The sequence below is a fragment of the Semicossyphus pulcher genome, unplaced genomic scaffold, assembly GCF_022749685.1.
Source record: "Semicossyphus pulcher isolate SPU_LCO1_2020_fin unplaced genomic scaffold, fSemPul1.0.p SCAF_18, whole genome shotgun sequence".
NCBI lineage: Eukaryota > Metazoa > Chordata > Actinopteri > Labriformes > Labridae > Semicossyphus > Semicossyphus pulcher.
The window spans coordinates 1,512,652-1,525,363 of NW_027211691.1; the positions used below are offsets into that span (position 1 = coordinate 1,512,652).

General features: G+C 41.6%; 1 protein-coding gene across 1 annotated transcript in view; it reads left to right on the forward strand.

Annotated features, from left to right (window-relative positions):
• Positions 1 to 10,976: 10,976 nt before the first annotated feature.
• LOC138595597 (uncharacterized) overlaps positions 10,977 to 12,712 on the forward strand; it is a 78,051-nt gene continuing 76,315 nt past the window's right edge. The window contains exon 1 of the mRNA XM_069666911.1: positions 10,977 to 11,038. Coding sequence (XP_069523012.1) covers positions 10,977 to 11,038 — 62 coding nt within the window. The remainder of the gene's footprint in view (positions 11,039 to 12,712) is intronic.

A 12,712-nucleotide genomic window follows, 5' to 3' on the forward strand; every position in this document is an offset into this window, starting at 1 on the left:
AAATATTCATAAAGGCATAAAAACATCAAAACAGATACCGATGCAGTGGACAACTTTAAAGGAAATAAAAGACAGAAAGAAAATCAGGAGAAGTTTGTTTCCCAAAGGGACTTAAAGGAGATCACTGACTCAGCGGACACGAGTTCCTCTGGCAGAAACGCTCCGTCCTCCTCGGTCTTCAGCTCGGCCTGAGAAACACACAAAAGATCTCTGCCCGAGGATCTCTAAGAACGAACGACGTGTTTCCGGTCCTCAGAGGTCAGAGGTATAGTAGAGTCAACAAAGAGCCATAAAAGTAATAAGTGGAAAATAAATCTAAAATCTTGTTTTGGACAAAATAACTTCTCTAACTTCTCTTGTGGTCTTTTGCTGTTTCTTGCATCCAGACAGATCAATGACTTTACTCCTGATGAAACGTCTTGTAATGTGTGACCATAGACTGTTTAAGATGGCCAACATGACAGCTCCCTAACAGTGAAGCCAAACCCTCTCTGTCGCCCCCTGCTGACTGGCTGCAGTATAGCTCATAAAGCCCGCCTCCTCCATGTTAACAGATGGGACATGAGTCAGACTATAAAATCAAAATACACGTCAAATACATTTTTCTCCAACGTGTTTCTGTCATTATAGTTAGTTCTTATCCTGCTGATTTATGTCCAAGTGTTCATGTTTCTGACAAGTTTACTTTTAATTAGTTATTTGATGCTATAAAAAGGGGGTGTGTCCTCATGATTGACAGCTCTGTGGACAAATGGGGCTCCTGCAGCATTCTGTTCCCGAGTAGCAGAGTAGAGGAGGAACGGCGAGAGGAGACGTAACTAACACTAACACTACAGTCATTGAACTTTCCATCAGCGTGAATATCTGCTTCAGACCGACACAAGAAGCTGTTCTGCTGCAGACTGAGCCCACCTGAGGGCTCCAACACGCCAAGGACACCTGAGGGCTCCAACACGCCAAGGACACCTGAGGGCTCCGACACGCTAAGGACACCTGAGGGCTCCGACACGCCAAGGACACCTGAGGGCTCCGACACGCCAAGGACACCTGAGGGCTCCGACACGCCAAGGACACCTGAGGGCTCCGACACGCCAAGGACACAAGGTAAAGGTGTGCTTTGGTGAGAGGAAGGGGCGGGGATTTTGGCTTCACTTTTGTACAAGAGGAGGTGGAGATGTCATCATCCATCTTTATGTACAGTCATTGTGTGTGACCCCTTTGTGCTAACCACAACAACTTTAAGATCCTCCATTATAAGACAGTGAGTCATGTAAAGTTGTAGGCTGTCACTAACTCTTGTACGTGGACATTAAACTAATATTTACGGTGAGCTCAGAGAAGCTTTGACTCTGACTGATGCACATACATCATCCTGCTCAGTGAGGCTCAAACATCCGAGAGGAATAACAACAAGAAGGACACATTTTGATCCTTTAAAGACACATGTTCAGCATTTACACCCCCGTCCCTGGTGGTTGTTTTGTTTCTGTTTGTGAAGTCACCATGTGAGCGAGATGAGCTGAAAAATGTGTTGGTTTTAAAAATGACAAATGCTCCAAACCTCTTTCAACAAAGGTCAGAAACACGGACCCTCCCCCAAACACGACCAAACAGCAACACAGCACGGGCGTTGTTGAAATGATTATTGATGACCTGGATCTGGACTGGCCCGACAGGCAGGCGACAGGGTTCCTGTAGAGTTTAATGAAAAGCATCGCTCAGTGTAGGAAAGCTTTGTGGCACAGTGAGCGCTCAGATTCTTGGGCTCATGTGAGAGACAGGAACACATTTGGAATATATTATCATGGCTGTGGCATGTGTGCAGCAAATGGAGTGACTCATTCAATTTCCTCCTAATTGATTTCTCTCACAGACGGTTCTGATGGATTGAATAATAATGATGTTGTTTGTAACTGTCAGCACAGTAGTCGTGCAGTAGTGAGGAACAGCAGACATAGATCATGGAGGCACAGAGGCCACAAAAACAGTGACAGTGACTCAGAGAAGATTTCTGTAATGAATAAATTAATTTATTTCAATCTATTTTTAAATCCCCCGCTCCTCCTCGGTCCACCCCGGCTGAGCCACCATGTCTGCCACATGGGCTGAAAGTGGCCTCCTGTCTGCGGTGGAACCAGCTGACTGAAGGAACCTGAGTCGGTCTGAGGTGAAGCCTGGGTTCAGATCCACAGGAGAGATTTCACTTAGAGTGAGTTCCAGTTTTCCGATCTTTATTCCCTGTGTTTCTCCATAGCTATACGTACTGCTAGCTCTAATAACAGGGCTGTGTATGAGCAAGAATCCAGAGACACTACACATCACAGTAAAGAGGTTACGATTCCATATAAGGCGATATTGTTAGCGAGATGATATACAGTATGTGGCGCTGTTAATGTTCTGCTATTATCGAAGGCTTGTGGGCTTTACGTTTATGCTAGCTATATGTGCGTACCTCGTCCGGTCCCAGTTTGCATTGTGTGTAGCTGAAGATGGATAACACTGCCATCTAGTGGTTGGGGGTTTAAACACAATAACATAACTGTACAAAACAAGCCACTGCCACAAAGCTGTGCATAGAGAGTGTCTCATTTCTTTTGGTGAGTGTTTCAAACCTTTACTCTTTCTAATGTCCAGCAGGGGGCGACTCCACTGATTGTTAAAGAAGGAGGATTCTATAGAAGTCTATGAGAACATGCTCCTCCTCCTCTCCTGATGTATTCCCTCAGTAAACATGTTCCTAATGAGTTTATGGTCTCAATCTCAAGTCTTCTTCAACACAGCAGGATGTTCATTTAGTCACTGATGCTCCCATTGAGAGTCACACAGACCACAATCTCGGTTCCCATCGGCTGTAGTCTGAGACGATAGCCTCTGGGGACAACGGTCAACGTGCCGGGCGGTAAGCGATAAACGACTTCCCGTCTGGACTTCCTTTTCCGCGTGCTGCACTTATTAACGGCTCTTAGCCCAAATCTCAACATCATGATGCAGATTTGTAAGAAGTAAAACTTCAAGCTTTGTCAGGTCTGTCCTCAAGAGGAGAAGAAAACTTTTTAAACACTTGTTTGTTGAACTGAGGTCGGATCGATCCGATGCATTCGAGGAAGTTGAGAAATCTGAACGCTTAACGGCTTTCGTGACTCAGCGTCAAGGGAATTCATCTCAAGTTAAATTTTAGATCCAGAACAGATTGTTAGCTGTTAGCTGTTAGCATGCAGATGTCTGTTTATAGAGATTAATAAGAAGCTAAATCATCGTCAGATCACGCTGATGGAGCCGGGATGGCATTACGGGGGATTACGCTCCGCCTGCTTTTGCTCGCCACACGGACTGCTAATACATGATTGGTCAATATTACTCAGACTGCAAGCGCAGTTCAAACAGAACACTTGACTTCCCAGAAGTCCACGTCCCTGCCTACAGATTCTACATTTCTATGTAGAATCTGTAAACAGAGATTACAGAGACCATAAAGCAGGGGAGGGTTTAGGGCGGGGCTACCTGTGATTGACAAGTTGCCATGGGGACTGGTCAATCAAAAAAAAAAGGATGGCAACATCCCAAATGAAAAACTTGAGCCTTCAAAACAGTACCGGACAAACCAATGGATGACGCCACAGTGGCCACCTGCACTTCTCACAGGCTGTGCATGGACAGTAGATGCTGGTGCAGGGAAAGAAACCTTATCTTCCCAAAGATGTCTGCAAACATTTAATCATTTGGAAAATCTTAGTTTAATGTAGATGCAAAGGAATGTGCACCTGGATCATTTCTGGAAACTCTTTTCTTGTCAATAGAAGTTTGTACTAACAATGATTGTGAGTTGCAGCACAGTTATTTCCTTTGTATGGATTTACAGCCCTCTCTTCTCTAGTTCAGTGTCTTGGGAATTACAAAGCTACAGATAGGGCCGGGGGGGACTTAGTCTTGTCTAGTCTTTTAAATGACACTGATTCACAAATGCAAATGTGCTGCAAAATATGGAGAAATGTGAGAACAAAACACCTGCCCATTGAATTACCAGTCTAATACTATTGTACTGGGATTATGTCACCTAATACTTTTGACTCCACTGCTGTCAGGAAATTGACTCTCATGATGGATTATCCCTGAAAACAAGTAAACTCTCCCTCCGATTTATGTTGTGTTAAAAGAAATACCAGATTTTAGGACTTAAAAGTCATGAGTTATAATCTGCTGCTCTCTGTCAGGTGTGTGTGAAGATATTTAAGGTTGCAGTGATGCCTTCGTTCCCAGCTGTGGAGGATTTTCTCAGCATTCTGGAGTCTTCTCCAACAGCTAGGGTGCCGTTACCATGAAATTCACTTTGTGGCCATTGGCCTCTGGCTGTACAAGCCGGTGCGGTTTTCACATGTACATCACCTAGGGCAATGGCTTTACTACTGTGTGTGTGTGTGTGTGTGTGTGTGTGTGTGTGTGTGTGTGTGTGTGTGTGTGTGTGTGTGTGTGTGTGTGTGTGTGTGTGTGTGTGTGTGTGTGTGTGTGTTCAGACTCTGTGATTTAGTGGGGAGCAGGGATTGCAGAACTGAGCCCTCTGGAGCGTTCACTCTGAGCACACTGACCGCACATTTTACGCTTTCTCTGTCAGTTTGTTTCTCTTGCCCACGCTGCCCTCTCTCTCTCTCTCCCTCTCTCTCTCTCTCTCTCTCTCTCTCTCTGTCTCTCTGTCTCTCTCTCTCTCTCTCCCTCTCTCTCTCTCTCTCTCTCTCTCTCTCTCTCTCTGTCTCTCTGTCTCTCTCTCTCTCTCTCTCTTTCTCTCTCTCTCTGTCTCTCTCTCTCTCTCTCTCTCTCTCTCTCTCTCTCTCTCTGTCTCTCTGTCTCTCTCTCTCTGTCTCTCTGTCTCTCTGTCTCTCTGTCTCTCTCTCTCTCTGTCTCTCTGTCTCTCTCTCTCTCTCTCTCTCTCTCTCTCTCTCTCTCATCCATCAAACGGTACGTTTTAAACAGTTGTTAATTAAAACTAAAGCAGCGTACACCATCATAGCATTGTGTATTGTTTGTACAAATTATATCCAAACAAACAGTTGGTGCCTGCTCTCACATCAGCATTCCTCTTTCAACATTCATCCTCACTAAAGTGACTCAGTTGCTTATTTCCCAGCATCCTCTGGGTTACACAACGCCGTGGCCCTTTCGCTGCCCCTCTGTCCCCCTCTCTTTCTCTGTCTTACCACAGACGCAGCATGGAGCAGTCTACAGAGAGAGTGATGGAGGACAACTTCAACCTGACCCTTAAATGACCCTCTGAAAAGCCCAAATCCAAATGTCAACAAAAGATTATCCCCACACAGTCCCAAAACACAATTTCCCCTCTCAGAGCGATTGACACATGCATGCTCGGATGCATCACAACGTGACACTAAAGCACGACATTGAGGTTTTTTTGTGCTCCTAATCTGGAGCTCCTGAAACTTCTTCAAATAAATCTAACAATCTTTATGTTTCTGTCAAATATAACGAGTTCAAAAACTAGAAGACGCTGGGTTTCTCCTCCTTGTTGTTGTTGTTGTTGTTGTTGTTGTTGTTACACTCTTGGCTGAATTTACCGAGTAAAATGCCCTTGAAACTGTTGAATTCCTCTAACTGACAAACATTTTCTGCTGGGTAAACGGACTTGAGCGGTTAGATGCGGTTACTCGGTCGGCCGTTTTTTTCTGTTTTGAAAAACGTCTTAATTTACCCAGAATTCAATGCACCATAGTCCTGCTTAAGTTAAGCACTAAACTGCTTTGTGAAATGGGTGAATTTAGACGTCTATCTGAAGTCTGACTATTTGTTATGTCTAAGCCACAGTCAGAGTCTGTCTGTGTGAAACCGGCCCTTCTTAGTTCATTTAGAGCACAGAACCGAAAGCTTCACATATCATTAGTTTGTTGTAACCTTTAACATCATGTGATCTCCTTTCCATCACAGACAACCACAAAAAAGAAGTTTTTACATGAGAACATTCAGAAAGGTACAGCGTTGGTGAAGCCTTATGCAACACACTGTCCACTCAAAGTTCTTGTTGTTTCCACTGACAGGCTCAGATTGTTCTTCTAAGTGTGTGACAACATGACAGAAAGGATCCCTACAGAGATAGACCTTTTAGTTACAGAGGAAGATGATTGTTTTAACCACACACAGACGTTACATCGCTCTCTGCACACAGGAGCTGCTGGTCTACCGCTGCCTTAATCTGTGAGTTTGTTTATGTGATTGTGTGACTTTAGTGTTTTAAATGGTTTTGACAAGAACAAAATATCTTTAACACACGATATCCCAGCGCCTACTTTGATGGAGTGCATTTCCCCCAAGGATTACGTTACAGCCATTACAGCTTTTATCACAGAGGCGAGCTGAAGCAAACTATTGGAGCATTTCTGAAACTTTTTGTACCTTTTTGTCATTTTGTCCTCAAAATATGTAAGAAACAAACAAACAAAGGGTTCAGGTCTAAAAACGTCAGTTACCCTTTAAGCTTCTCAGAGTATTACAGAGCCTTAACCCTCATGAGATCCAAAGTGATATCAGTTATGTGTTCTAGTCGATGTGTAGTGATGCATTACTAAGTTTGGCTCTTATAACATTTTGTTTGCAAATGTTTTTCCGTATCTCAGGCTTTATTCTTCTTACGTTCATCATCTAATTTGTTCCTGGATTGAACTTTGACGGTCCCATGAGATCACAGCAGCTGTGACCCTCGTCCCCGATAAAACAATCCCTTCCAACGTGGTATTAAACACTTCGGGGTCACTGTGTCGCCGTTTGCTCCAGCATTTGTGAAAATGGATGAATTTGAACAGTTGCACTATGGTTCTGTATGATTGTATGACGTGTACATATACATGTATGTTCACAGTACTTCCTGTTTGACCTCACAGGACCTCCTGAGCTGCTCTTGTCCATTAAGAACTCTGTGCTGTCATGGATTATACTCAGGCTCCACAAATCCTGACAACACTATTCCTGCTGTACAACCATCCTTTAAAGAAGGGAACTCTCCTCCTCGGTTGACCCTTAAATGAACATCTTCACATCACCATATTTCCTGTCATAGTTTTTCTCACATTAACACGGTTACTGATCAGCATCCACTTAATTGTGTACAAGGCGAAGGCTCTTAGCGGTCACTCTAATATCGACGTCCCATCAATAATGAATGTCCATTAGCATCAGACATGTCACAGCTCTGCACACAGACATCTTAATCAATGAAAGCCACACTGTTGCACCTGGCAGATGGCTGTCAGTAGGTCCTGTTGGGCTCTGTGGTCATTATTCTGAAATGTGTATTAGGCCGCACACACACCTTTGTACACCTTTAAACACACAAGCACAGTGGACATGGACATGCAATCACGCACACACACACAGTTGCGTGCGAAGGTCTGCCCCCGTAGTGTTAGCGCGGCTTTAAGCCCGGGCTAATCTGGACGGCAGCTTGGATAGGGTTTCTGGTGGATTTGCATTGATACCAAAGCTCCCTGTGGCTTTAATGGCAGCCACTGACGGTGTTAACGGGACCTTAGGACCTCTCAGATCCCCAACTCCACCTGTCACAACAAACAATACATCACCCCTGATGGAGGCTTTGAATTTGGAAGTAATCTTATTGGATGACTCAATTTTAGTAGATGGAGCCCAGAGCTCCACAACTTGGCCATGGGAGTCTATATTGAACTGCTGGCTTTATAAGTATTTCTGATATACACATCATGTGAGAGCTTACATTAAGCAACTTGTAATCAGACAGGTTTTGATTAAATAAATTGCAGTTGTGTTTATGTTCAGACCTAAATCAGAATTAAATGAGTCTCATTGGCTGTAGGATCATTGTAAGTATAGATAACTATTGATTCTATTTGTTTCTATTTTCTATTAGAGGTTGTATAAAAGCAACAATGTTATTGCCTTTGTTTGTCATTTAATGTTTATAGACTTTATCGGAAAATCAATTAAAAAAAAAACAGAAGAAATTTACTTTAATTTATTTATTAGTAGTAAATCAATATGTACATTTATATTGAAAATCCAATGCATGAGGGGAAAAAAAATATATCAACAAACCAAAATCACAACAATCCTCATACATTTACGTACTTACTACAAAAATAACAATGTCTACTATATCGATATAATCAATAAAACATTTACACATATCTTTGGGACAATCAACCCCCTCCTCAACCACCATTAAAGGTGTTTTATTATGGCTGTGTGTTATTGTGATCACATGTGGCACATCATCACTGAGGGGATTCTCCTCCACTATCTCATCTTTATTTAACGAAGAAGAAGAAGAAGAAGCCTGCATGATTGATTACACATAAATACACAATATGCATGTTTGCTCACTGGGTGGATACTTGATTGTTTGTAGTGCGTTGATTCGAACACTAGGGGGTAGTACAGCAGACCGACTACATACTGTGCAGATATTCTCAGACCATTCCTGTTGCAACAATGACAATACACAGCGTATACAAGTGATATTCTTTATTGTGTTAAACATTGACAAACAAACATAAATGAACAATTAAAAGTCAGGGGATACAATTAAATCCATGACAAACTGAACATCTTCATTTATTATCACTTGTAGCTGCAGATGGTCTTTTATCCTACATGTATGCAAACATCACTCAAGCACTTGGGCTTGCTTTTTGCAGCAGCTGATTTTATCTATGGCTCATTGTACCGCAGTCAGTCCGAGGAAAACTTTATAAACAGATGTTTACAATAGAAATACAAGAATATTTAAACACAAAATATGCGTCAACATAGGGTACGCCACATTTCAGGTTTATATGATGTTTTTTACCATTGATATATTACGTTGTTAATAACCGGCTACACTGTATCAAGAAGAAACAAGAACCTGGCTGTTGAAGCTTGTATTTAATACGAAAAATCAGATTTTCCCATTTATTTTGTAGGCTAAATTCCGAATCGTAATGCAATGATATCAGAACAGCTGAAGACCTTCACAAACATACACTTTTCTACAGACAGTAAGAACTTTCTAATAGTGTCTCATTCCTTACTTGATCTATAAATAGTTAAAGTAGATCTATTTAACGGTAAGTGGATCGAACCAATCATCCAAATTGCAGCACTTCCGGTTCTAACATTCAAAATAAAGCTGCGCAAACGAAGATTTAGCTATCGACACTTATTGAATGTAGTACAATTTTCTCAAATATACGTATTTAAATCATTTGGACTAAATTTAAAAAGTTGTGTGTATCATAGTCAAGACAATGTGCAACACGTAGCTCGCAAACTGACACTAGTAATTACACGTTACTTTAGAAAATAGGTAAAGAACGACATTGCTTAGTCCTGTCACACTCACAGTGGTGTAACATTTTATTCCAGACACTGAAGAGATAAATTCCACTACTTTGCTTACATCAGATCCATGAAATATTCATGCTTTTGCTTTGAAATAATCTTATTTCCGGCGTCTGTACGGAGCTTGACGCATCTCTTGGAACTGTTTTTCCCAGAGCGTCAGCTGGATCCTTAAAGCTACATCCACTGAGCTAAATGTTCGTTAAAAGAAGCCCATGCGTGTCCAACACAGTGTTATATTTGGTTAAGATCTTCGTTATCCGTTAACGGGCGGCAGGACCGATACCCTCCGGTCCGTGAGCGCCGTCCACCGCGTACAGCCTCAGTGTGAATACGGAGATCTGTGCCTCAGCTAAGCTGCCCTTCGCGTGTGATCCCTCCTCTCGCGCTACTCACAAATGTGTGTGTGTCGCGCGCGGCTGCAGGCTCGGGTCGGGCTGGGCTACTGGTGCTTTCATGTACCCCTCGTAAAAATTAGAAATAATGACCCATGAATTAAAGTAGTAGCCTATTTAAAGTCTACGATTTAAACAGTTGATCACACATAGCACGATGGTACAGCACGGTATTGTAGGGGTGTTTTAAAATGATTTAAAGTAAGCAAAACAGAAGCAGTAGACTCAGAATATAGAAAAACGCCTTTACAACTATGGGTTGAGTCTGCAAAGTGAATAAAATCTACAGTAAGAAAGCGATGTAATCTATTGTGCATTGTAACGTCCATATTATATGTCAAGGTAAATGCCACAAATATATATTTGTGGCACTTACTTAGTCATAAAATTGGAACGCTCGTAATTCCTATTAACAGAAAGCACATGAAAGCAGCACAAGCTAAGCCTCGTGTGTGTGTGTGTGTGTGTGTGTGTGTGTGTGTGCCCCAGCGCTGTTTGTGAGGCACAGAGTTGCGTGCGAAGAGCTCGACATGTCATTCAGAGGAATCCGCCACCTGAAACGCGAGGAAGTGAAGGCGACTCAATTGGGTATAAAGCATCAGCCAACATCTGCCCCGAGCAGTGCAAAGCTGATGAAAACATCAGCTCGGAGCTCATACAGGACCTCTTCGCTTTATTTTGTTTCTCTTGGATTTATCATTTGGCTTTTCCGAGCCGGTGCACCCTGGGAGACGCATCTCTTTTTATGCAACTTCAAAATAAGAGTGACTCTACAGACAGCACTATACTGGAATTAACTGATACCCACCGAGACCTCGGGTCAGTGCTCTTCATTATTTCATGTTTTGGTTGTGAAATGAATAACATTTTTATTATCAGGGATCTGGCATGCCTTTGGTGCTCCAAAATATTGATTAGATAAGTTGCCACAGGAAGTGTTATTATTTTGTTACGTTTTAAAATGTTTTTTGTGCCTTTAATCAGAATATTTTATTAATTCACAATGATTTGTTTTGACTCTATCTGTAGCTTTATTAGAGTTGTTTAACTTTAATGTTAGGGTTGAACTGTAGTTTCCCTACTGACTGACATAACGTGCACCAGCCAGTGTGAGCATGTTTTAATGCTCTCTGCCTGCCATGTGTAAGTTTTCAGTCATTAAAGTGAACGTGCTCTCTGTATGTCCCCCGCAGGAGCGCACCTGTTACCTCCACGGAGCGCAGGATCATGATCCCTCCTGGAGACTGCATGTATGCGGGCAGGAAGAGGAGGAAGCCCATCCAAAAACAGTTAAGGAGCGCTTCTCAGGGTGTTTGTTGAATCAGGGCATGCTGATTATTTGCTGCTGTGGAAATTAACTTAAACGTGTGATTTTATTAAACAGAGTCTAAGTTATAATCAATAACAGGACAGGACGATTCTGAGTGGCAGCAACATGAAGGTGTCAAAATAAGGAATAAGACAGCCAGTTTAAATATAAATATTAGTTATATTTTATAATCACATTGTTATAAAAAAAAAAAGAAGCATTGCTTTTCTTTCTTTTAATTATATAAAACCTATAAATAGTTCAAAGAGGCGGCTATTTAAAGTGCTTATTTATTAGATCGGTGTACTAAGTTCATATGTGCCACCCTCTAATCCCTGATTCTTAGCAGTGAAGTCGCTTTAAGCATATAGTTTTATTTTAAACTCTGCATGTGCATGTGTTTACTGTCAGATTAAAGTGTGTGATGGTGTTATAGGTGTAGTTTAAGTATACAGGGCGACTTTTTTAGGACAGTGTTGTCAGCTGATGTGATGAATAATAAATGGCAGGTTATATAAGATTGTGCAGAGGGAGGTGGTAATTTAACAAGGCCTCTGGCATTTATAAAGTTTTCATTTTTGCCTTTGCTGCTGATCTGAGAGGAAATCGACGTATCATTAAATACTGTGTATGTGGACCGTACAGAAAGAGACTCTAAATTTAGTCTGCTTGTTATTCCACGACACATTTCAGGAGTCTGGCCTCCAGTTATTGTTGATTTTGCTATATTTTGATATTGAAATAATTATGTTTTACTAAATTTATTTCCTTTTAAATGTTTTTGAACTTGAAGTAAACTTAGGTAAAAGTTTATTAGAATAAAACAAAGTGTAAAGACTCTGTGGAGATACAAACAGCCTCTCATGTGTGGAAACTGGAGCTCATCATTTTGTGCTGACGAGCACAATAAGGGGCAGTTACAGTCTTTGTAGCGCTCAAAGGGATAAATATGAAATATGTAACGTATACAACGTTAACGTTGATATCAGAAGTTTCTGGGAATAAAACAGCCACAGAGGATGTTCGTAAATACAAATGCAATCATTGATGTTAGTGTGGAGGGATACTGTGCTGTTTTAAGGCTAAATTTAGACTAAAATCTAATATGATTTTTTCTTGTTATTAAGAAAAGAGACTTGTTATTGTCAAAAATACAAATCAGTGTGGTGCATGGTAAACAGGCTGTGGTTTATTTGGTCATATGTCTCTGCGTGGGCTGCCAAACTCAACACGAGTCAGATAAACATGATCATTTAGTCAGAAATACTAATTAACAATGACCGTCTGTTTGGAAACTTATTTATACCACTGCTCACTTCAACCCCTTTAAAATCACTTTACGGAGCTCGCACACACTCGACACTGAATCTGCTCAGACATGAAGGAAAATTATTTATTTATCACCTTCAGTAAGTCATCTTTGAGTAGCATTAAAGTGGCCCTGCTCAGTGCGTAAAGTATGAAAATAACAGCATACACTTCACATCATGTTCATGATGTGTGTGTAAAATCTCAGACCTTTAGGATAAACTTTGTGGGAGCGAGTGAGTGTTTAGTTTGTGCTGCTCCCGACGCTCCCAGAACCTTAACCCTGATCCTGCGCGCTGCTGCTGGGTTTTGACAGGTTTATAGTTTGGTGCCCTATTTTTCAAAC